Source organism: Notolabrus celidotus, chromosome 5, assembly GCF_009762535.1.
Source record: "Notolabrus celidotus isolate fNotCel1 chromosome 5, fNotCel1.pri, whole genome shotgun sequence".
Taxonomy (NCBI): Eukaryota; Metazoa; Chordata; class Actinopteri; order Labriformes; family Labridae; genus Notolabrus; species Notolabrus celidotus.
The window spans coordinates 10147650-10174418 of NC_048276.1; the positions used below are offsets into that span (position 1 = coordinate 10147650).

Here is a 26769-nt window from a genome sequence, read left to right on the forward strand (position 1 = left end):
TTATCACGTGAGGGTGGGGTGTGTGTGTGTGTGTGTGTGTCACCCAACTGCATGAGTGGGAAAAAGAAGAAAAAGTAAGTGATTTACAGAGAGGAAGTAATAAAGCGAGCGAGGGCGGGCACAGGAGAATGGTAAATCATTGGCAGATCATGCCTCATGCAAAACTTCTATGAATAAAACATATTCCAAGCCTCCCGTAGCTCGGATCCATTTTTCCTCCGTTTCCCTCCCCTTCCCCTCTCTATCTCTCGCACGCATGATTAACCTCGGGAGGCCTTAATCAACACTGGAAATGACCCGTGCTCCTTGACTTACCTCTCTGCACCTCTCCTTCCCCTCCTTCCCCTCCTTCACCTCATCCTCTCTCCTCTCAACATGTCCTTCACCGCACCGCTGTGAGTGATGGGGTTTGGCTCACTTGCTCACCCTGCAGACACGCTGCTGTTTAAAGGGTTTGTTTATCTTACCTGTGCAGTCATTAAGCGGGGGAATGAAAATACAAAATTGCCTGCTAAATGTGATCAAACACATTAACACAATGGTATCAAACAAAATCACAGATAATTTATGAACTTCTTATTTCTTAATACTTCTTTCTTCATCTAATATGTGAGGTTTTTTTTTCAGTTTATGATCCTTTCCTGAGGGGAATGCTTTTTTAAGATGGGAGAGTTATCTTGGGATGAATAATCTTTCTTACCTAAGCCTTTATTCACACAGTCTTTAAAACCTGTCCTCAAGGGATGGGGACAGCAATAGATTTATGGTTATTATTATTTACTTGCTTACAGCCTCTCTTGCACACAGGCTGAAGCAAACACACACACACACACACACACACACACACACACACACACACACACACACACACACACACACACACAGCAGTGTGAGCTGTCCAGGGTTCTGAAATCTGGCGGGCAGCTACTAAGGATCTGTCCATGGTGCTGAAAACTAGCTCTGCAGGCCAACATAGAATCCCTGTGCTGTCCTGTAGGTAACTCTGTTTATCTTCCTCCTCCTCTCTCTGGAAGCAGGCATGATGCGCACACACACATCCACACTTACACACATGGGTCCTTTGGAAATGTGTCTTAATTGGTCTTCTTTGTGTCGCTGAGGTTTCATGGTTGGAACAGCAGGCTATGCTCCCTGTGCAGTCTTTGTCGGATTCAATTCAGCGCACAGTAGTGACTGGACATTTCCATGAACATGAGCTTCTTACTTGAGGTGTTTAGCTTCATTCGGAGACATATATATGATTTTATTTTTTGTCTTGAGTTTTGAAGAGGAGCTGATTTGCTCCTGTAAAGTTTCGCTTATGTTTTATGTACCTCTTTGTGGACCAACTGGTAAAAAAAATCTAATTTCTTTATAGACTCCCTTCATAGGTTCAGCTTTTGCAAAGGGAATTTGATTAGCAAAGAACCCTTAAAAAAATCAAGCATTAAAACATACCATCTGTCTCACTCACTTCCTCTGTATCCTTCCCTCCTATCATCCTGGTTCTTCCTTGCTTCCTCTAACTGTTGTTCTGTTTGTGTCACGTTGCAGGCGTCAGCGGTCAGTACCCCCTGGTCCAGAATATGACGGTGACAGAGGGTGGGACGGCAAACCTGACCTGCCGTGTAGAGTACAATGACAACACCTCCCTCCAGTGGTCAAACCCAGCACAGCAGACCCTGTTTTTCGGGGACAAGAAAGGTAAGACAGGCAGATAGCAGAAGCCACATGACAGATGCGTCTTACAAAGTATTCCCTGTGTTAGGTTTGCAATGAGTGGAGAAACGCACAAAACACACAAAGACAGGAGGGTTTTTATCTGATTTATTTCTTTATTTTTCTAGCTTGGAGAGTAACCTGAAAACTCCTTCCATATTCATATGTGTGTTTGTCGGTTGAATAAGCTGCTGTCTTTGTTGTGTCAGAGAACCTGTCCCACTTTTCACGTGTACTGTGTTTTCACAGCCAGTGCATTCACAGTACACAGAGAAATATACGTGCTGTAAAGGCTGTTCTCCTGGGATGGATAGTATGTGCTGTTACTGTTTGTTTTTTTTCTCTCCTCCTCACCCCGAGAAACACACACACACACATTACAACACAAACATACAAAGCCCTGTGCTCAGGGAACACTGAGAGAGCAGAGATGGCCATTTCTATTTTGACTTGTTCCATCTGAAACAGTCTCACGTTACCTCAGTGTCACCATCGGGAGAAGAAACAGCTGCTCCTCTTATATTATGAGAGGAGCAGGCTACTCTGGATAGCTGCTAGACCTTTACTTATATAATAATAATAATAATAATAATAATAATAATAATAATAATAATAATAATAATAATAATAATAATTATAATAATAATAATAATAATAATTATTATAATAATAATAATAATAATAATAATGTTATTAATGTAGCACCTTTAAAAACTAATTTTTATATTAGCTGCCAATAAAAGATAGGCCAGAGTTCTAAGAGGGATGGTGATGGTTGCATGCACACAGTCACAAGCACAGAAGAAAAAGGTTTTCTTTCTTTTCTTTTGCTGCAAGAATAAATTGCATGAATATTTGACAGTTTGTGACAAACATGACACAAACCAGAAATATATATGCAGACAAGAGAAAGAAAAAAAACAAAAAAAAAACAACTAATTTTTACAATGTGCTTTGACAAACAAAGTGTAGTTCAAATAGCAGAGTAAACAATTTGACAGACAGGGAGGAGAAAATTTGATCAATGCAAAACAAAATGCAAATCAAGTGGTTAAAGGGAATACACGTCAATTAAACAGGATGGAGTGGTGTGACAATGGACCAGTAAACCATTGTTGAGAGGTTTTTCAGGGTAAATAGATAAAAAATAAATAAATAAATAAAACCAAATAAAAATGGAGAAGTAAATAAAAGCATTAAAAGGGCAATAAAAGAGGTTTTCAGAGTAATCATTGTATCATTGTAATGGATTTCAGTTGATCTAAAACATGATCAGTGTAAACCTTGACGACCGCAGACTGAATCCCTTTGAACAAAAATGCTGCATCTAATTAGTTTTTTTTATAGACTTTACAATCTGAGTCAGTCATGCAGATAGTCAAGCATTAAATATTCATCACATATATGTTTCATATGAAGTTAGATCATCTCAAACAGACCAGGCACTTTGAAAATCAACCCTCTACCTCCTGCTGTGATAATAACCTTCATGGCAATCCACTGGTACTCGGCTAACTCTGCCTTCAGCACATACAGTGCTGTATGAATTTCATTTCAGCTGAAAGAACACTTACCCAATCACATGATCCTTGGGTAGTACAGCATTATGACAAGAAAACATCAGATTGTTTAATCAAAGAGCCACTTTTACAGTAATTGGCAATAGAGTGTTACTAAATTTGCATCCAATCAGGTATTTGTCTGGGAGAAATTTCCGTGTATGTGGTGGATCACTAATCAAACAAAGGGAAATGTAGTAATGTAGCACGTTGATACATCTCTTGAGCTAATACAGTGGAAGTTAACAGTGCAAAAATTAAAAGAAATCAATGACAAATGTTGATATTTGATTGAAAGAATAGCCGCTAACTGGACCCCAAGAGGCCAACAGTAGTGGCTTGGAATGATTTCCAAATTTAATGCTGCAAAGATGCCCTGTGGGAATGGTTTCTCTAATGTATAAGAGAATAGAGCAAGTCAGAATAAGTATTAAAAATTAATATACAGTAGTACAAATTGAAGAAGGTTTTCCTATATCGTTCTTTAACAACATCATCAACCTCACACCCTGCTTCCTGAGAGAAAATAGCCCGGGACTAATGTGATCTGCAGAGAAGACTCCAAGCTGTGTATAATAAACAGTTTATAAGCTGGAGACCTGCACAGACCCACAGTGAAATTCCTTCCATTAAACAGATGCAAACCCCTGTTATCTTTGCACACATTCACAGACATAGTAATACACACACATAAAGACCCCGACAACAATTACACGCACACAAATTGTTGCAGCGCCACAAAGACACCAACTTTTAATGGCTAATAAGTAGAAAGCATTTATCCCTGACCTTTCACACCCTCTTCAGTGAAGTCCCCATAAAGAGGATTCATGGGTGTTATTTTGTTGGTTCTTGCCTGCTGAAATGATTGCACCCTGCACGTCTCTCAGCTGTATTAGTCGAGTGTAATAGAGGATGAATCACACCCTCTTGTAAGTGTCTGGATTAAGCACACATGGGATTTACGCAGGCCTCCTCCAAACACTGGGCATGTGTGTGTTAGTCCATGTGTGTGTGTCCGTGTCTGCATGCACTTTTGCATACAGTAACTGAAGTCATGCATGTGCAAAGCATTTCAATTTGCAATCATTCACATTTTCACTTACCTACCCCTTTTCTGGGTATGGAAGCGGTAAAAAGCTGCATTGAACATCAAATTCAGCAGTTGATGTTCTCTGCAGGTTGTTCCATATCACACCAGGGGTCGGACTTGGGGGTCTATTTCATGGCATTTTCACTGCAGAGCTCCGAGATTGGAAATGAAAAAGCAACCAAGGACTCTTTTATTACCAGAAAAAGCAAAGGGCTACTACTGAGGCCTCAGAATTGTGGTGCTGTTTTGGGTAGGTTCGTGTGTGTATATATATGTGTGTGTGTGTGTGTGTGTGCTTTGGGAGTTGTCTTGCTGAATGTGGCAGATTCAGATGCACATGCAGATTGGAGCGCTGAGATGGTGAGTGTTTCCAAAGTGCCACCGGCAGTGTGAGAGAGGAGAGATGTCTCAGCTGCAAACGCCTTTGAGCACAGTAGGTTTCAGATTAATTTTCCTTGCTGCCTGTTGGGGGGAAGAAGAAGCAGATTAGGGCAAACACACAGTTGCTCAGAAAAATATAACCCCAAACCCAATAACTTTTTGCATACTTTGCCCTGAATCAGAAGAAAATATATATGTATATTTTCTTTATGCTTACATGGAAGAAGTTGCTTTTGAAAATCTAACTTCTTCATCAAAGTGTTTGTAAGTTTTTCAGAACAAATCAATGAATTCTTGGCTGATTGAAAAGTACAAGTTTTATATTCAAATCAGGAATTAGAACTGGAAGCAAGCATCAGTCGAGACATGTGCTCAAAAATTCCACTTTAAGTGAAAAACAACAAAATAATATATAATTTTGTCTTGAGCAGATTTATCTTAACAACTTTTGTATCCGAGCTGAATCTGTAATGTCTGTTGTCTAACTCAACAGATTGTTGTTTGTGCCTACATATCTATCGCATCTCAAAGAGTGTCTCTTCCATCCTCTATTAAAGCCAGCCACAGAGCATTAGCATAAACATATTGGTTTCTCAAAGACAAATGCAGCAGCTGACTCCATTAAAGTCCTTTGAGTGGTGTCGATTTTTCAGCTGTTGTTGTTTAATGTCGGAGCTGAGGCTCACCTCGAAGACGTTTAGTCGGATGAAAGAGGCTCCTCTTGTCTTCCGTCCTCTCAAAGGCGCTCCAATGGCTGTGAAGAGTTGTTTGAATTTCGAATAAGTCATTGTCCCCCAAAGTAGCCAATTTTGTCCTTTCCATCACTTTCACTGAGGGAGTTAAGCTGTGATTCGACAGCAAGAGAGAGAGAGATGAGCACTGGGCAAGAGGGATTCTCCCTTTTATACCACTCAAAAGAGGCTAATATCGTTTAACAAATTGCTCTTTTGGTTTCATGTAATTCAAGACATGATAATAGCTTTATTTCCTGAATGGAGAAATTTTGCAATGAGGCATAATTACAATTTCTTCGTTATTCCCACACTAGAAAGAACCTATGTGTAATTACTTTCCTGGTTATATTTGCAGGCCCATTTAGTGGACTGATCATGTGTGAGCACTGGTTAAAGTATGACATTTAGATCATTTATTCAACACGGTCACCGTAATTTGCCAGCCTCTTATTATCTCATTTCTTTTCCAACACCCACATCTGTTTTTCTTTCATTCCTGCAGTCCTTAACTTGATCCCTCTTGCTTTTCTGGAACCATCTGTCCACCCCTGCATTACCATGTGCCAGAATATCTTACTCACCTCTCCTTTAAAGCCTCACAAAGTACATCAAAGCACACATTCGCTGAATACGTTAGCTTGATAATGCGTTGGAAGATGTATGGAAAGAAAAGATGCTAGACGTTTCTCAGGTAGGGCGTCAGCTGTGACTTAATCAGCCGTACGACATTAGGATGTGACTCATTCTGTCATTGTGGAGACGATCTGGGTGCGCAGCATGATAAAACAGACAATAGTTGCTTCATGGTGGTGAGGTATTTCTTTTAAGGATTGTATTCCAAGTGGCTAGTGTTAATTCTTGAAAGAGACTGCATGTTATTTCTTATTAACTCAATTCATGATCCAAAAGTTTTAATTATGCAGCAATGATTGTGATGTAAGGCAATCAAATAACATTAATTTCATTGCACTGAGCACTTCTACTCCCAACTGTTATCTCAATCAATCAAACAATCAATCAATCCATCAATCCATCAATCCATCAATCCATCAATCCATCCATCAATCAATCAATCAATCAATCCATCAATCCATCAATCCATCCATCAATCCATCCATCAATCCATCAATCCATCAATCCATCAATTCATCAATTCATCAATCCATCAATCCATCAATCCATCAATCCATCAATTCATCAATCCATCAATCAATCAATCAATCTTTATTTGTATAGCGCCAAATCACAACAAAAGTATCTCAATACAGTTTTACAAACATAGGAGGTCAAGACCGTACTCTATGTCAAATTATGAACAGAGACCCAGCTTCAAGGCAGGGTAAGACTCAATCCTATCCCACCTTAATCCATCATGAGCATTGCACCTCGCAATATTTAGCTAGTTACAGTGTCTAGGAAAAACTTCCTTTAACAGGCAGAAACCTTGAGCAGAACCAGACTCATGTTAGACAGCCATCTGCCTCAGCTGAGATGGGTCTGGAAAGAGGGATAGAGGAGAACAAGAGACAGAGGGAGCGGTGATAGTGATGAGACGAGTAGTAGAAGCTGTTGCCGCTGGAGTCCAGCACGTCCGAATCAGCTGGAGTCTGGAACGTCCACAGCAGGAGGACGTCTAAAGCAGCTCAAATGAACCTTTATCTCCAGGAACTTAATGTCCATGCGCATCAAAAGCATCCCATCAATTATATGCTGTTATGCCGATGATACTGTCCTCTATTCTTCTGATATAACTACTTGTCAGTTAAACAAATCCATTATAATGAATGTGGATTTAAGTTATAAGGTCTTTGGCTTCTTTCCAACTAAAATACTTTATTTGATAATTAAAGTTGTGCCAGATAGAGCACATTTATAGGTCACATATATGGCCTTGAGTTAGTCTTAGCTAAAGCATTCATGAATTCAAAGATTTTCCTTTTTTCTCGCATGATATGTCTGTGCTCTTTTCTAAATTGCAAATGTGCATACTGTACCTGTGGTGAACATCTCTGCCTATGCTGAACCATTTGCAGTTTGATTGAATGCGTTTAAACATTAAAATTAGCGTTCCAGGTGAACAGCTAAGGGCCAACTGCTCGTTTTTAGGCCTTTGAGCTGCTGAATATGAATCTCTTCAGGTCCTCAGATGTCAAATATTCAGCTGTCGGAATCAATTTGCTGGCTGTGCGAGTGTGTGTTTGGAAGCTCACATACACGTGTGCATAAGGAATGTCAAGCATTCCAACTCCCCAGTATACATCTATGAAAGCTTTGATGCATTCACAGAATCTGTGCCTGAGCAATTTAGGGGATAGGCTTTTAAAGTTTTCCAAAAGTAAATAACAAAATAAGAAATGCCTGACAGACTTTTATTTAACAGATAGCAGAACTTTCTCTCCAAACTTAATCTGAGAACCAAAGTTAAACTTTTGAGACAGCTGTCTTTTTCTTCTCTTTTTTTCCGTATTTCCTGGAAGAGTGCCTCTATGAAACATCCTTTCATATCAGTCTGAAGATTGGTACGGTGTTCTCTCTGATAGAAAAAACTTGACTGTAAATCTCCAAAGATCCCTAACAAGTCCCCTCTCTCTGAGACAAGGACCATAAAACATGAGGAGAAGAAAAAGAGGGAAAAAGGAGACAGGAAAGCAGGCCTTGGTGGGATAAAGGAGAGGAATTAAGGAGGCATTTTATGAGCGCTTTCAGATGCGGTTATCACCTCTGAAAGACACCAGCAAACTTTTCTTTAACCTTGAGTCCTTTTTTTCTTTCACACGTCTATTTGCACTTATATCTTGATTTGCTTAAAAGCCCTGCTTACCTGTGTTTTCTCTGTACTCACACTTTCAAATAGGTACAATAATAAAAAGCAGATATCTGTATCTGACTTCACGCGTTCCCTGAGGATCAAAAGAACCAGTTGTCAGGCAAAAAAAATCGGCTTTGTTTCTCCTGTAGTGTCGCTACAAAAAGAGGAGTGTGAGAGAAAGACTACATTGTCTAATGAAGCAATAGATCTAGTTATTACTGCCATTATTAGCAGAGCCACTTATCATATGTGAGGTGTGGAGAGAAATACCCGAGGCAAATGGGAATAATTAGCTCTCACTTAGTGGCAGCCTTATTCTTGTTTCTGGAAGAAAGTTCTGGAGGAGAGTAGAAACTGTAAAGATCATTTTTAAATAGATTGAAAATACAGAGTTGAGCATGAGGGTTTTTCCCCCCATTATATTAAAACAAGAAATAAGTGGGTTTTCAAACGTTGTGCAATGTCTTTCAAAAGATTTCAAAGTCATTTTAAAGGATACCCCAGAAAACCATGGGACTCCTTATAGACACAGGCACCTGTTCTGCTCCTGAGCTGAGGGGGGAAAAAGTATCCCTACGCAAAATACAATAGGGTGTAGAGGCGGGAGCTGTCTTCTGGCTGACCTGCTTCTCACAAGGACTTAATGAAGTAGGGCCGGCGGAGGTGTCCCACTGAACTCGGCATGGCAGCCAGAAACTGATGAAAGGAAATCATTTCTGTCACCGGGAAAAAATCTCCACAACCCAATTACTGTATGGAGTGTGGCACATTTTACATTTTAAAAGGGCCGGTGTTTCCTCAGAAAGGTAGAGCAGGTAATGGAGGTTGAGGGATGGCTGAGATACAGAATATACATTAAGCTACTCCGTAAACATTGCATTCTGTTGCTCCTCTCTATCGGCCTCTAACACCTTCTCTCACACACACACACACACAAACACAAAGAAACACACACATTCCCACAGACAAACTGGAGTCCCCTGATGGCTTGTTGACAAGAAAAGGAGAACAGTCACATCCAGACAGAGGCAGCTGAATGTATATTCTGAAATTTGCACTTTTCTCATTATAAAGCTGTGTCACCTGAATTGGCAAACACCTGCCAAGGCTCTATACTAATACACACAGTCTCCAGGTAGATGAAGGGACAGGAGGGAGGGAGGAGGAGGAGGAAGAAGGGCCAGAGGAAAGGATAGCGGAGTAAAGGGCAGGAGGGGAAATAGAAAAGGGAAATAAAGGGATGAATTGACAGGTGCAAACATGATAGGCTTAAACTGGGTGAGTTTAGTGTCATGGCTGTTTGCTTATTCATGCACTCCGTGTGCCTGTACTGTAGTTTATGAATGAAATTACCTCTAATACACACACATGCATGAAAACTGAATGTTTACTCACCCACTGCTTTTTAAAGCTGTGGATATTTGATTTTTGGAAAACATTGCTTCGCTGATCAGAGAAGTCGTTATTTATTTGTTTACCAGACTGGCCGTTATATTGTTACTCTAGATAGCCATTAAATAAAAGGTTTTCTTATTTAAAGCTATTAAATTGCCAAAGACCCCAGAGTTTCCATTTACCGCCAGTCAATTAAGATGGACTGTTTCACTCAAAAGGGGGCGGGGCCAAAACTCAAAGATGAAGCACCCAGATGGGTTGCCCTCATTTATGACTGGAATACCACAGTAATGACCACCAGGTGACATAGTAAGACCAAGGGGCAACCTCAGGTCTTAAAATATGAAGCCCATGCAGGAGTGCTAAAACTGCAGTTCATTGAGCGTCCGCTTGAGGCTGGCTTCAGAAACACAGGAAACCACATACACACCAATTCAAAAAAGACGATCTCTACAGCAATAATAAACATGTTAACAGCCTGGTTCAATAAACAGTTTAGCTCTGAGTAGCTAATTTCTCTATCGGCACACACTGTACAAGGTTGTTTTTTTTTTATTCTGTATTTTCAAAGATAATTAGACGTATGAGTTTTGCCCAAATAAGGACATGGCTGACTTGATTGACAGGCGGGCATCCTGTAGCTGTTAGAGAAAAGGTTAAAGGCCTGCCTCTTTACCTCACACCTGCTCAGACGAAATTTGGTTGTGTTCATTATTTCCAATATGGCGCCCGCTCATGACTGGCTTCAAAACAGCACTCAGGAACAGATGGGTGACATCACGGATACTACATTCATTTTTTTAATACATTTTATGGGTAAGACTAACTCAACTAAATTAACTAACCGATTTCAGTGAACTGCATCGAGCTTGGGATGGATTCAGACATAAAAAGTGATATTGCAATATGTGTGGATCCAACTCGGTTGAATTGGGGGGTCGGGTTCGGACAGAATTAAGTGGCCTAACCACACTCTAACATGCAGCATACGTAGTAGATTTAAAGACTGTGCTGCTGGTGTGCTGCAGCCATTTGCACACTGATGTGGTCTAACATTAGGAAGGTTCTGGCAACATAGTGGTGCATCACTCAACCATCACCTGCATGTGATAATCGACAATTTGGACTAGAAAGCTGCAGTCACACCTGTGGTCTGATTTCTTGGTCTGAATCAAAGGGGGTAAAAAAAAAAATGATTGCCTTCTTGTCATTTTCCTGTAAACAAAGTGCTTGAAATATGAAGGCGGATCAATTATTGAACAGTTTTAGGGTTTTATAAAGAATTTGCCTTGTGGTCTAGTGGTGCACACAAGAAAATAAATTGACAGGTGAAAAAACATGAATTTGAATAAATAAATTTAACCTACAAAAACAAAATAAGAAACAACAGAACAGGCTTTAACAAATATACGCACCAAAATAATCTGTGTTGTAAATTGGACAAGTGCATTGTGCATCAATGCGTGAGAAGGCAAAGTGATCATTATGACAGAAACAATAAGAGCGTGGACCACCATGTCTGCATGTTTGTTGGCGCACCTGTTGTTGCACCTGTGAACCACAGGTGTGTACCACAGGTGCGCCAACAAACATGCACCATTCATAAGTTGTCAAATAGCCTTGATACAGTGCCATATGTAGTACAAAGCTATTTATCACCAGGATGTTGGAAAGAGGCATCTGCTGGGGGTTACAAAAAAAAGTTTACTATGACAGAGCAATGTGCAATTTACTTAACCCTTCAGTGATTATGATTACATGTCACATCACATTAAAAAAAGTGCCTGAGCTAACTGAACTGAATAAAAATGTCACTTTTAAATTCAAAGTAATGAGACATTTAACCTTCATCTCTGTGCTGCTTCTCTTAGCCTCAGTCTTTCTTTTCAAAGACGCACATTTCTTCTCATCCTCTGCAGAATTTCTTAAAAAAATGATGATTACAACTTTTCTTTCTCCTCTGTTCCACACTGAATGTACTGTTAGGAAGCAGGGAGTCTTTGTAGCTGTTTATGTTCAGTTATCTGAGCAGTCAGAGAAGCGTTCCAGGGTGTGTCCTCTGAGCCAGTGGTCAACAGCACTTGTAAAAAGATGAGAAATCTCTCCTCTGCTCCCAGTGGGTTTCCGCATAACAAACCACATCTAGTTTTGCAGAATCATAGTGGGAACTCCTCTGTGTTTGTTGTGCTGAGATTAGGGTAGGAAACACACAGGTGAACAGTAAACTCTGTGACAGCAAAACAGAAAGAACAGTAAGGACCATTTTTTTAACAAACCGAATTTGATACTAAGGGCAGTTTGGCTTCCTGGTTTCTCTCTTTATATGCCTGGAGGGAGGCAGAGTGAGGCTAAATGTGCAGAGAAGAAGGTTCTACATAAATCCATTTGTTATTATGGAATAAAAATTGACCACTCTTTGATGTTGTCAACAGCGCCATCCAGCATGAATACATTTAGGACTGTTGGCACTAATGGTCTCTAATGGATGGTGAGCAGCTACGGCAAAGGAAACATTCCTCTTCTCTACTGCTTCTGTCGATATCCAACCTTTCACTGGGCACAGAGCGAGAGACAAGAGGTACAAAGTTTGAGAAAAAACTGAGAAACAGACAAAAAGCCCAGTACTGCTCCTTGAAGAACACTCCACATACACTCCTTTTACTGTATGTGTGTGCTCAGTTGCTTAGTATTGTCGAGTCTGAAGGATCGCTAATGTCAGCCAAGAAAATCTTTCAAATGTGGGAATTGAAAAATACCTAGTTTTACATAAATGAAGTTCATTTAGATTTATGTCCATCCTAAATTAAATGAGACAAATAAGCTTTAAAAAAAATAAAGTATCGCCGCTAGTAATATCATAATTTCATGGTTTTATACAACACCTTTCATGTTTCTAAATCCAGCCCTCCAGGGGGATCAGGATGATCCTGCTTTCTGGCATCCAGGCCAAAACCTGATCCCCGCCTGTAACCACTGAGAAAATGCAGAATAACACTTTCAGCATGATTGGATTACTAAATCCAGATTGTGATCTAAATGATCTTCAGATAGTAAAAATCAAGAGGACCGACATCCTGCACATTACTGCAGTGTCATTCAGGTGATGATTGACAGGATGTCTCCATGTTTCCAAATATTCAACCAGATTCCTTCAGCTGAGTCATGCTACAGTTTTGCCATCTCATTATACATGCAGAATACTCACAGATTCTCAAGTCATGTTATGTTTTACCTCGCTAAAGCAGATCTAAAGTCAGAATATTTTATACTTTCAAAGAGGCAAGTCGAGTTGCATCGCCACAGCAAGCAAGCGAGCAACAGTGAAAGTATTTTTTGACATTCGCCTGCTCTTATTTCCTTGCCCAAAGCAAATAAGTCACCAGCAGAAAAGAAACCTTTTTAAACTTGTACACATTTGCAGGTTAGAGCAGCTGCATGAGTCGACAGAATGAGGTCTGTGGAGGTAGGAGGAATGAGACAAACTGACAGAAAGAAAGACAGGAAGATACGCAGAGGCAAATAGAACCTATTCTTTGTCTCCAATCAGTGCAAATAATCTGCTCTTTGTCTCAGTTTGTTCTCTGATGCGACTGGGTGTACACATTTGTGTGTACACACACTGCAGGAACTATCTCTGCAGGACAGGTCCAACCATTAACTGAACTGGCAGTGCGTGAATCCAATGCGGTGGTCTTGCATTGCACATAGAAACAGAAATGTTCTGTCACTAGAGCAGAGTCTAAAGATATGTCATGTGCTCGTATCAACGTGTCACGCCTGCTCAGGCTCCGTACACAGCATGTCGAGATAACCGGTGTTTCCAGGGATGTGGAAGGTACAGAACAAATGCAATAATAAACGAGGGAGAGCAGCTGTCGTTTAGCCAAACTGATTACAACCCTGCTGCCATCCACTGTAGGTGTTTAGTCAGGCACCAGCAAAGCAAAACTATCCCTCCCATAGCACATAGCAATGACATGAGATAGTGGGAGCGCTCTCTCATATTTTCTTTACATTTGTCAGTTATGCAGCAATGCATACACAGAAGGTGTGAAAAAAATGCAGCGACATGTGCCCGACGCCTCCTTTCAAAGTCACCTCAGGGGGTAGACATTTACCCGTCACTGACAAATTAGAGCAGTAAGAGGATGAAAACACAGCTGAAACTGTAGAGACTGGAATTGTTTCAAATGATCGGATGTGACACGCTGAATCTGACGGAAAGAAAATAAGCACATCTTGAATTTGTGGTTGAGCTACAGGTGTTACAACTGCAGAGAAACGGGGAGAAAAACATAGATTTTATAGATCAAAGTTTACTCAGCGATAAATGTTGTGGTATTTATTTATACAACCACAACACTTTACACATCAACACATGTTCATGCTCAAGAAGGAAGTAAGCCGACTCAAAATAGTTTAAGCTCCTTAATACTCATAAAACGTATCACAAATCGTGTGAGGTGTGTACGATCAACAATGCAAAATATTTGACGTGTAATTGTATTTTCATATCAAATGTGGCTCCACTCAACATTGCCACAGGGTTTCCTCTGTAACCTAGCAGGGGCTCACAGACACACACACTCACAAAGATGCTTTTCTTCTCTATGCTAAACTGAAATTTATACAAACTGTTTCCCAAGCTCTCCTGACCTCTCATCGTGTGTCATAAGTCATAACAGCAAAGTTACCGTGCTAGAAACTAAGACCATATTTTAAAGAAATGTGAGAAATAATCAAGAAGAGATAGTTATGTTTCCTCAGTGATAACTGCAGTCACATGAGGGCAAAAAAACCCCACATTACCCTAAATATGTGGGTACAGACCAAGCGGCAACCTCCAGTCTGAAAATATGAGTCCAATGTGGAAGTGATAAATACTGGAGTTTATTTAGGATCCGCTTGAGGCTGGCTCAAGAAGTACCGGAAACCACATACACACCAATTCAAAAAAAGCCGATCATAACAGAAGAAATAAACATGTTTCCAGCCTGGTACAAAAGACGAGTGTAGTCTGGATAGCTCATTTCTCGATCGGCTCACACTGTACGGGGGGTGAATTTTTTCATAACGCGTTAATTTAAAATATATTAAGATTACGAGTCTTCCAATGAGAGGCACAGCTGACTTGATTGACAGGCGGGAACACTGTAGCTATTGGCTAGGAGGCTCAAAGCCCGCCTCTTTACATCACAATCGCTCAACAGCAGCAATGTGGCTGCCGCCGATCATTGGCCTCAAAACAGCGCTTTAGAAACAGATGGGTGACATCACAGATACTACGTCCATTATTTATACAGTCTATGGTACAGAAAAAGCAGCAACCTCCCGTCTTAAAATATGAAGCCTATGAGGAAGTCCTAAAAACTGCAGTTAATCGAGCGTCCACTTGAGGCCAATTACACACCCATTCAAAAAAAGCCAATTTTAGGGGTGAATTTTTTTACAACTCGTTATCTTTGAAGATTTTCAATTTACGAGTTTTGCCCAAATAAGGGCATGGCTGAATTGATTGATGGGCAGGTACCCTGTAGCTGTTAGGGAAAAGGCCAAAAAAAAAACTCACTTTACCTCACACTAGCTTGACAGAAGTTAGGGTGAGTTCAGCATTTCCAATATGGCACCCACCTCTGATTAGCTTCAAGAATAGATGGGTGACATCACAGATACTACGTTCATTTAATATACAGTCTATGTTCAGACCAAAGCAATCGATCTCAAGATCTGTGATAAATAAACCATTAAGACATTAATTTAGCAGTAAATACTCAAAGTTTTTGAAGCATTTTATTTATTTTTTAAAGTTCTTGTGGGGTTTTTTATACAGGTACATATATTTATTATGTTAAGTACAGTTCCAGTTATTTCTAATTGTGCATGTTTTAATTTGTCGTATGTTTTTAATCAGAGTGAAAGAATCACAATTTCATTTCATATACTTTTTAAATAGATTTGTTATTACTCAGATGAGTTAGAGATGAGGTATAAACTGTTTCGCTTCGCAGTTTAGAAGAAGTCACAGTCACTGTTAATTGGAAAGGTAAGGTCATTTGGAAAGAAAAATGTCTTTGAGATGTTGAAACAAAGTCAGTCAGCTTCTTTTAACGGCTCTACAAACAGACTGTGTAATGGCCTTCACTCCTTAGATCTCTGCAGAGGTTAAAAAGCTGCGGCCTCAATTATTTTGTATATATGATTTCTCTGAAATAAGATACAAATGTTCTTTAATTCAGCCTCACATGAAAGAAAATAAGAACACCTGCACACGTCATACTTTTCCTTCTTTTGATTTGTGCCCCAAAAACACAGACACTCACCCGTCCACACATCACACACACGCAAACTGCACTTTGAACAAGGTGTGCTACAGGTGATGTAGAGTGAAAGCAAAGTATCCTTGACTGCTCATTTTGAATGAGCTTTGCAGAGAGTAGTGTACTTACAAAAGGAAGACTTGAATAGAACGTAGAGCAGCCAAGGCCACTCAAACAGAAAGAATGAGATATTTGCACATCTGAAATTTTGCAATGCCTTTTTGTAACGTACAAAGTGTGTGTTGTGCTTTGCAGCGCACCCTTTGACATGACAGGCATAAATCCAGACATTCCCAAGGTCCCTATTCTGAGATCTTAGTGCCAGCCCGCTCTATATCTCAGATATGATCCACTTTGAAGACAATGAAGTAACTTTCGTGCAATTTCAGCAGATCCATTTCTAACCTCACATTGTGCCAAATTGTCATTAGGCCTCTCTTTCAAAGCCTGTTATTGCAGTATTGATTTCCATTCCCATTATGTCTTTTGGAAGATTACATTTTCATATAAGTAAAACGTCTACAAGGTTTTACACTGGAGGAGTCTGTATGAGCGTGGTTACCGGTGTTGCATTGATTCATCTTTTTTCAGAATGAACAGAAAGTTGAGTTTTGAAAACACATTTTGTTCCAGCTTTTGATTGTTTTTAATCTATTCATGCTTACATTGTTTCCCGCACAACTCAGTGTGGCTATCAGTTGGGCTACTTTTCATTACCGGCCCTCACTTACAAGTATGCATTTCAAAATGAAGAGGTGAAAACTGCACATCCTTCTGCAAACAGCCGTGGTTACAGAGCAGTTATCACATTTTTCACAGATTCATAAATTCAAATGTCCATTTCTCATGGCTGTGTACTGTGTCTTGTTTATAGTGTTGCTGCGGGATAAGACTAATGTGCGTGTGCTGTTAAGATGACACTCTGCTGTTGTTTTGTCAACAATATGGACGTGTTTGCACCCTATATAATCTGCTGCTGTCACCTCACATTCGTTAGTGTCTCTCAGTGTGCCTCTTCGACTCTGCCTCTTTCCTTCTCCTCTGTCTATGTGACTGTGCCTGTGTGTGCAGACTGTACCCAAATAAGCAAAATATATATATAGGAATGACATCAAGCTGTACACAGTTTCTGCTTTATGAATCTCATATAAAACACAGAAGAGGGACAATAAGACAAGAACCAGAGCATCTTACATAAACAAAACGAGGAACGTCGCCTGAATCGTTCAAAAGTTTAAATTGTGCATTAAATCATGACTCACTACACTCTCTGTAGCAGTGTTGTTTTGTGCACTAATTCCCTGTTTCCCCTTCTGTCTCTTTGCAGCTTTAAGGGACAACAGGATCGAGCTGGTGCGTGCAACGTGGTCAGAGCTTACCATCAGTATCAGTGATGTCACGCTGTCCGATGAAGGCATGTACACGTGTTCCCTCTTCACCATGCCAGTCAGAACAGCCAAAGCCTACCTGACTGTTCTGGGTAAGTACAAGAACTCAACAAAAGTTTACCTCTGCTTTAGAAAAGTATTTTGAGTTTTGTTTCGGTGATTTGTCTTTCTTTGATCCACAAAATTCTACATTTCACAGAATTTCTACTTTTCAGCTTTCAGGCACATTTTGTAGAACAGGCAATTTTGTGTGGTGCATTAAAGTTTTAGTGATTTTAAAACAATTATACATCACTAAACAAAGTGAGGGCCCAAAATGCAGCGTGTAATATTTTACAAAGAGCTGTGCAGGAACAAAACTTCAGCTGATTTGTTTCTCGTTTTGATCTGGCGAGACAAAAAGGAGAAATAGAACTTAATTGCTCTTGAGGGAGCAATAAAAACCAAGAAGAGTTATGACTTCTGTGAGACAAATGAGGTTGAATGAGAAGAGTTTGAGCAATAATTTAGAGCTCTCATGTTTGTATCTCGCTTTAGTCTCTGCTGGAGATCTTGTTTATCTTATATCTGATCCGTCTTTGAGGTTTCTTGCTACTGATGTGCTTATTGTTATTACTGGGATTTGAACCTGTGATGTTATGTTGATGGTGCAGTAGTGCTAACCAGTACGCTACAGTCTCCCAAAGCTGACTAAATACTACATGTCAAAAATAAAAACAGAGATACTCATGAAAGATTCAAAGTTTTCTATAAAGTCTTACACCTGATTTGGGGCCTGATTGAACTCCTTCGTCGATCAGGGGGGCGTGGCCTAATTCAGGGCTTATCATAACTGATAAGTTGTCCAAATGACCCTCAAGTGTGACTACTCTTCTGTTCCCGACCTCGTCAGAGCCTCCCTGATCTGGAATTGTTAATACCAAACATGTTTGATATTTACGATCACTAGTCAGACTGCCTTTGATGGAATTACTGCAATAACCAATAAGACAAGCTGACTGAGAAGTGCCATATACCAGATGTTGCGTACTTTTACAGCTTACAACCATGACAATGAATGTAAACACAAACATACCCAAAGCCAAGTGGAATATTGAAAAGAAGACCAGCTCTTGGCGTTATTTACCCTGATTATTATCCTTGTTTTGTTTTTTTAAATGTGTTTTGGGGTATTTTTTTGCCTTTATTGGATAAGAAAGATGGAGAGAGACAGGAAATGTGGGGAGAAGAGAGTAGGGGAAGACTTTCAGCAAATGATAGAGGCCTGGAGTTGAACCTGTGACTGCTGCAAGAAGGACCGCTAGGCCAATGGTGCCCCATTTCTCTTGTTTTATGTTGCTGCATGACAGAACACATGCTAATACGGCCGGCTGACAACGTCAAAAGCTTCTCTGTTGCTCAGGTAGTCCAGTTGACTGTTTTACCTCAGAGGGAATGATGTTAATTGCTTGTGAAATCAATGGTTCCACGAGCAGTACACACTTGTGTATATACAACACTTGTGTTTTTGTACATCTCATGAATTAACATGACTTGTCTATTTCTGACAGCGTGGTGCAGACATTCTTATGACGTAAGACTTCTATGAGACTTCACGTTGGGGTTTTCTACTGTTGAGATCATTTTGAGACATAGTTGAGAGCTTGAACTACTCTCATCTTTCCCTTATGAGCATTGATCTGTCAGACATTTTCAAGAACTCAAACTTTGAGCAAACCTTTTGTATTGAGACGAAACTGAGAACTCACATGAGTCTTATTTTTCTTTCGGCTGAGATCTCAGAATGAGACGGCTGTAAGAAACCCTAGAGAACTCAAACAGGAGTCACTGTGAGACTGAACTACATTTATTTCTCTGGTGTCACAAGTAAGAAAAGTGAGGGAATGGACCAAATGTTCTTTAGATCATTTTGATACTTTGAAATAGGTTGACACAATTTGCAAAATAAAGGGTTTTGATGACAATTGGGGAAAAGTAATAAACCACAGAAGAGTGAAAGTGTCAGTTTTTGTTCTTATCTGAGAGCATTTCTTAACATGAGATTTGTCACTTTTTAACATTTTTGCAATTGCTATTTTTGGGAAACTCATGCACACTAATACAATGATTTTATTATAATGCGTGTTCAATTTTCTGTATTAGGTTATTGAAATAATACAAAAGCACCCCTGGACAATGGAGCAACCTTGGCGAAGGTCACGCTTTGAGTACTCTCAAATTGCTGTATGTATTTTTCTGTATTTCTCGCTTCAAACAAATTGCCGCCTAATGGTGTTTTTTTTTTTCTTTTAAAACAAACAAAAATAAACAAATCGACTGTGTTAAAACGGCCTGTAGCTTAAGCCTGTATCTGCAGACAATAAAAACATCCTGTCGTGGCCTCTGGTAATGTCTGTGTTGTGATCACCACCCCACACAAACATTGTCTCATTTCCTGCCACTAGGCTTATTATCCTGCCAATTAGCTCTTGCTAATGTTAATAGATGTGCTAGTGCACTCCAGGACCATTAACTGGCTTTCTGTGTTAACAAGCATTCAGTGAATTAGACACATTAAAAGCTATTGCTCAATAAGGATATGGAGAAAATTATTTTGCAATATTGAACAATAGTTAATGGAGCTTGCCAGGAAACAGAGAGGGAGATTTAATAAACATGCAGCGTGGTCGCGGAATGTCCTGTTTATCCACCACAGATTCAGGACACTGAGTGCTGGAGAGAAGAACACCAAAACATTAAAAAAAATGGCAGACAAAATAAAAAATAAACCCTCATTCAGAACATCTCAAAATATTCTAGTGAATGAGCACAAACATGAGATTACTCATGACAATGTGACAATGAACAATGTTTTAAATATATGACCACTTACATGTTGGGCAGTTATTTGGTTACGGTTTAAGTTCTAGGGTAAGAAATCCGTAATGGGACAAACAGACAAAACTAATATGCTATGTGAGTGACTGTGTAGTGCTAACTTCAGGATGCTAACATGCCCAGAATGACGTCACCATGTGTTGACAGGCTTAACGTATGCTAGGTTTGCCATTTCAGTTTAGTGTGCATGCATGTGATTGCTTATTACCCACCCTGCAAGAAAGAGCGCTACGGCAGGTCATCCATCCAATCTGCAATCAGACTGCTAAACACCAGCACTAATTTATAACTAATTCATAAGAAGCTGTGCAGATACTCCAAACACGTCTTGTCATAGCTGTGCAATAATTCTGTAACTATTGTATTTTCTGCGGCTGTGCTCACTGCATCATTCACTGCAACTTGGTGCAATCTTCCCTGTGCAGTAACTCAACTATGTACAAGTAGGAAGCGTCCATAGTGTATAGTGTATGTTTATTATATTTTATATTATATTATTCTCATTGTTTTTACCTTTAATTATTCTATTTTATCTTTGTAAGTATATTTTGATACCCCCCTGTCTCTGAAAACTGCTGCAACAAAAAAAAGCCCAATGGGGGATCAATAAAGTTTATCTTATCTTATTTAATTAGCACTGTAAAGAAGTAGAGCTGTGGATGAGGTGAAAGTTAGTCTTTTTCTGAGTTCACTTCTCGAAACAGTTGAAAGAAGAAACATGATTTTAATTTTTAAATGTATTTTTATCTTTACAACCAGATGGTATGACCTTAATTCAGAAAGATAAATTAGATGAAAATATCTAATCCTTAAATGTATTTCCAGTTGTACGTTCAGTCTATAGACAAAGTAGACTACAAATTAGAAATGTCACCATATGTTGGTAATATTAGTTAAAGGTAAGGAGTTGCTGAAGTTAATTTGGGTTATTCGGAGGGAAAATCGAACATTTCATTTCAACAGTTATTGAGACATTTAGTGCAAAACTCAAAATTTGAATATGATGATGCTAGAGGAAAAGTAGGATCATAAATATGTAAATCTGTCAACTAACATTTAGTAGTAAGTCTATGACTCTGCCTTCCTCTGAGCTATGTGAGCAGTGAAAGCCTTTTCCTTTATTTGGTCATTGATCATGCAAATTTGGTTCTGTGAAATGGACTAGCAGAAATACTTCAAAAATATTGTTTCGTAAGTTGAAATGAAAAGATTTGGCATGCTCACTCAAAAATACTCAAAACGGGGCACCGTTGGCCTGGTGGTTCAGGCACGGGCCCCATGTACAGAGGCTAAGGTCCTCACCGCAGCGGTCGCAGGGTGAACTCCCAGCCTCAACCATTTGCTGCATGTCTTCCCCTTCTTTGGGGATTCAACTTTGTCAGTTGAATATTTCCATGAATAGTAGACTTTGGTTCCTCTTGAATGAATCACCAAATTAAGTAATATTCATTATCATCAAATATATTTTAACCACCCCCAGAAATGCTCAATTATGGTGTATAAGTATCAGATACATATTTATAAAACATGTGTATCAGCAGAGAGCTGTATGATCAAAATGACCACAGGAATTATCTGTGAAATCCATTATTCCTTTTTCCCACCATGCATCAGAAAAATCGAGCTCTCATTTCTTTTTCATGTCTTGAAAACACTGTTGGTTATGCTTAAATAGTCATGCACACACACACACACGCGCACACACATACACCACAGTACAGACAAATCCATGATGCACAGCCAAGCAGAGAAACACACACACACACAGAACGCTCTACACTTACACACCCATACATGTGCACGTATCACACACACACGGCGAGAAAGATTAAAGCTCTGCAGCCTCCAGCCACCCAAGGGGAACGTGACTGTATAAGATGAACATTGTATTTGATCTGCTCTCGTTCAGTTTGGAAGAAAAACCATCTAACACTTCTCTGAGTCAAGCCACACTTACTCATTCACACTCTAATACACGCACAGTCCTCAGATATAGTGACACTTGCACTCGAAAACCACACATTTCTCCACAAAAACAGGCGCATTAAAAAAATTACAAGCTATGATATCTGTTGTTTGGGTTTTGTTTGTAGTTTGTTCTCCCAAAAGGACGGTACACAGAAAACAGGACGACCTTTAAGCCTGGTAATAAACCTTACAAGAGGTGGTGAGACGGACAAGGCCAGAGTCAGTCAATGGCATTGACTGACAGACCTTTCAGTCACTCGGCCAGAGGCAGACTTATTGCTCATTGACATTAGAGGGGCAGACTCTACACACTTAAAGCACTCATTATAGGAAAGGCCAGCCATGAACATTTTCTTTACAACTTTGTGGTCTCTTCTGTTAACACAAGCAGTGACTGATGCCCACATGTGTAAAGACTAAAAGAGAATGTATATACATGGTTTTCACTTAAACCTGTTGTTATTTAACAATTAGGACTTTTTCTACTTTTTAGCATTTTGTTAACAGTACTATTTGTGTATTGAAAAATACTCCTGAATGGATCCATATGAATCTTAAATAGTTGCTCCATTACTGATACCTGTATAAATGTACATTCCAACCCCAACTCAGTCAGGGCAGATGTCTGTCTAACATCAGTCTGGTCCTGCTGGAGGTTTCTGCCTGTTAAAGGAAGTTTGTCCTTGCCACTGTAACTTGCTAAATGCTGCAAAGTGCTCTGCTCATGGTGGATTAAGATGCGATCAGACTGAGTCCTGTCTGTAAGATGGGACTGGATCATATCCTGTCTTGATGTTAGGTCTTTGTTAATACTATAACATAGAGTACGGTCTAGACTTGCTCGGTTTGTAAAGCGCCTTGAGATAACATTTGTTGTAATTTGGTGCTATATAAATAAAGATTGATTGATTGATATTGATTCAGGTACCATTGCTGATATATGTGCCATTATCAATACATTTGGCAATTCCTATACCTATACCTTATCAGTGTCTACAGGTAGCAATGCTGATAGATATACCTATACCAGTATTAATACAGGCTGCATTGTTGGTACAGACACCTGTAACAGCATCAGTACAGATAGAAGTGCCAATACTGATGTGTGTATTAATATTGAAACAGTCACCAATACCAATACCAATACCCATCTTTACCAGTATAGGTACCAATGCTTGTACTGATGCCCTTAACAGTATTAAAATATGGCCTCCAACACTGTTGCTGATACCTGTACCAATATCAGTAGAGGTACCAATGATGAGACCTACAGCTGCATTTTTATTGATACGGGTACCAATGCCTATACTGATACTTGTATCAGTATAAGCTTGTGTTACTGCCTAAAATGCAGTATTGGTTATGGGGGAGTATGACCAATCAGCCCTCAAAGAAATCAAGTTTGATGGGAAGTTTTCTTGTTTGACTTTCACAAACAGCAACATTGTGTTGCTGCAGAGAGTGTAAATGTAGAGAAAGATGGCTAAATTGCTATCAATTATCATTTTCCCACTAATATTTTGCATATTTTTCATGTCCCTAATGTGAAAGGAGTACTCCGTATCAGCCAGCACTCAAGTCTATGTGTAGTTTTGGTATCAAGAAGGAAAATATGGTGTAATGACATCGCTTCTTCAAGCATCACAAACAAAACCCTCTTGTGTTGGAGGTAAGGCAAACCAATTTGCAAAAAAAATACTTCTTTGAAATTTCAGTGAACCGAGAAGTGGATGGCCCAGTGGTTAGGGAGACAGCTAAAATCCTCCCTGATGTGCTCTGGAGCAGGACAGTGCTCAGGGCTGCTGCTCTGTAGTCTTCCTCTCCCTCTAATCTCCCTGCAGGAGGGGTGGGGGGGTGGGGGGGCTGGAGGAGAATTTCCAATAAGGCATCATAATATTATTGTTGCATAATGGCATACCACTGTGTGTGAATTGGGTCCATCCCTATGGTTTTCTGTTCCGTCTCGCAGGTGTTCCTGAGAAGCCAGAGATCGACGGCCTGACGAAGCCTGCCATGGAGGGAGACCACATCACTCTGACCTGCATCACTCAGGGCAGCAAGCCCGCCGCCGACCTGCGCTGGTTCAGGAACGAGAAGGAGATCAAAGGTATGCTGTGTGCAACATATATTTACTCAATCTACATCTGTAGAACTGCGGCGCCTGCAGAGACTATGAGACATAGGGAAGTGCATTATTTCATACTAGCAGTATGGGTTACTGGGTAATAGGTTTCAGATTGAAAACACATTTTGGAAATTGAGACAAGATTGGATAAAACTAACCCTTTTTCCATAACAATTCATGGCAGGCTTGCCATTTGAATAAGTAAAGGAAATAAGATATGCAGTTTCTTTTAGATGTTGAAAGACTGAAGGATTCAAAACAAGAAAAGTGAATTTTAAGGTATTGAATTAATGATTTCCCTAAATGTTGTTAATTTAAATTACATTTTGGAAGTGTGTGTTGTTTCCACTTCCTCTTTAATGCACGTTCACTGTGATATGATTTTTTGTATAGTTTAACATCAGCATAGATGTCTTTGGTAATTAGCCTCACTAATATCTACGCTTTGTCATGCTAACAAATTATCCAGGCTAGCTTGTCTGTGATATCTTGAGTGTTGTGCCGGATGATAGGACTTTATGTTAGTTTATATTTTAATCTTTACCTCAAAGGTATGCATATTTTAGATTCTTAAATACTGTGAAATTATTAGATTGCAGATTATATTATATTATTATTATTGAATATTCGTTTTAGCAAGCTTTTTCTCAATTAAGTAATTTAGCCATAGGTTTAAATGGTCAAAGAAAAATGAGTTGTATTTTTCAAAATGTTGTAGGTTATTTTCAAACATTAATAATTGTTATTATTTTACATTTAGGCCCACAAATTCTCCTTTGTATTCTCATATTACCTATGATATGATTATGATATTTTTAAATTCTTCAGACCAGGAGAGAAATTTTTCTTTTTGACACCATGAATCTGCTGCCTCAGATTTCTCAGCGCTGTACTTATGATCAGAACAACTTGTTTCTAATAGAGCAGATTCAGCATGTGTCCTCTGGCCTGAGACCGATACATTAACCTCCTTTGTTATCAGAGGGCCATTCTAAATCACACTGACTGGACTACATACCTCATTTCCAACCTGCTCCTGCTCTGTTCTACTTGATGAACCATCCGCTTTGTAATTGTTTGAGCGAGAGGGAGACAGAAAAAGAGAGAGAGAGAGAGAGAGAGAGAGAGAGAGAGAGAGAGAGAGAGAGAGAGAGAGAGAGAGAGAGAGAGAGAGAGAGAGAGAGAGAGAGAGAGAGAGAGAGAGAGAGAGAGAGAGAGAGAGAGAAAATTGAGGAACAGAGAGTCGGGGGCATGAAAAGCGGAAATTGGGCTTTTGAGGAAGAGAGTGAGAGATGTGGTTCTGTATTGGATAACATTTAGATGACTGTGAGAGGGACTGTCACAGGTCAACAGCACAGTGGCCAAACTTTATCACTGGTTTGGGTGTGATTTCACACAGTAGAAGGCAGACATTAAATCACACCCTGTTCTAATTTTGATGACTGCAAATACAAAGAAATAGATTAACTGGGATTGAGAATCACAAGTTTAGCACTAACAGAAAATATGACAGGAGGAAGATTCTCAAAACCTCACAGATCACTCAGTCAGGAGAATATCAAGCTGGCAGTTGTTGCACATCCTAAACGTCCAGTTAAATGAAGTAAAATTTAAATTAAAATCACATTTGGGATGCAGAACGCACAGACACTTCACAGTGCTCATTTCCCTGCTAACACAAAGGATTAATAAAGCACAAAAATAATTTCTGCCAAAGGGTGCATGGTTTTTGCTTATTAACTTTGCATATTAATGCCTTCCCTTTCTGCTGTCAGTTTTTTTTTTCTTGGCCTCTCTGTTATCACAGACAGCATTAACACGGTCTGTCCTCTTGCACGCACTTATTCCTCCTAATTAAATGCAAAATGTGTTTTGCAATAATTTTTATGTTCAATGTATATTAAATTATTAAATTACCTCTTCAATAGGTGTTTCCAATAGAGTAGAAATATTGTAAAAATCAGCTGGTTACAGCACTGAACCAACAGGATGAGCACTAATAGTTAGCCACAAGCATGTTTTGTATATTTACAAAGCCCTCCAAGACAAGCTACTCCTGATATATACTGTACACTGTAAGATGATATCTTAATTGTTGTGGTGCCGTTAACTTAGCTGTTCAAACAGGCACTAATTTGCTGCATGTCATCCCCCTCTCTCTGCTCCCCACATTTCCTGTCTCCCTCCACCTTTCCTATAAAATAAAGACAAAAATGATCCCAAAACATAATTTTCTAAAATCAATAATGATAAAATAGATATCTTAATTGTTATTCCAACAATGTGCAGAATGACAATACCAAGTAGGCCACTGTTTTTGCAAAAAACAATCAAAAAAGGTCTTGAGAGTCCGCACATTTACTGAATGTGATCTAGTGGCCTAGTAGGATAGACTACTGCACAT

General features: G+C 39.5%; 1 protein-coding gene across 1 annotated transcript in view; it reads left to right on the forward strand.

Annotated features, from left to right (window-relative positions):
• Positions 1-26769, forward strand: part of cadm2a (cell adhesion molecule 2a) — a 282932-nt gene that overhangs the window by 212966 nt on the left and 43197 nt on the right. The window contains exons 2-4 of the mRNA XM_034684257.1: positions 1555-1704; positions 17335-17487; positions 24210-24347. Coding sequence (XP_034540148.1) covers positions 1555-1704; positions 17335-17487; positions 24210-24347 — 441 coding nt within the window. The remainder of the gene's footprint in view (positions 1-1554; positions 1705-17334; positions 17488-24209; positions 24348-26769) is intronic.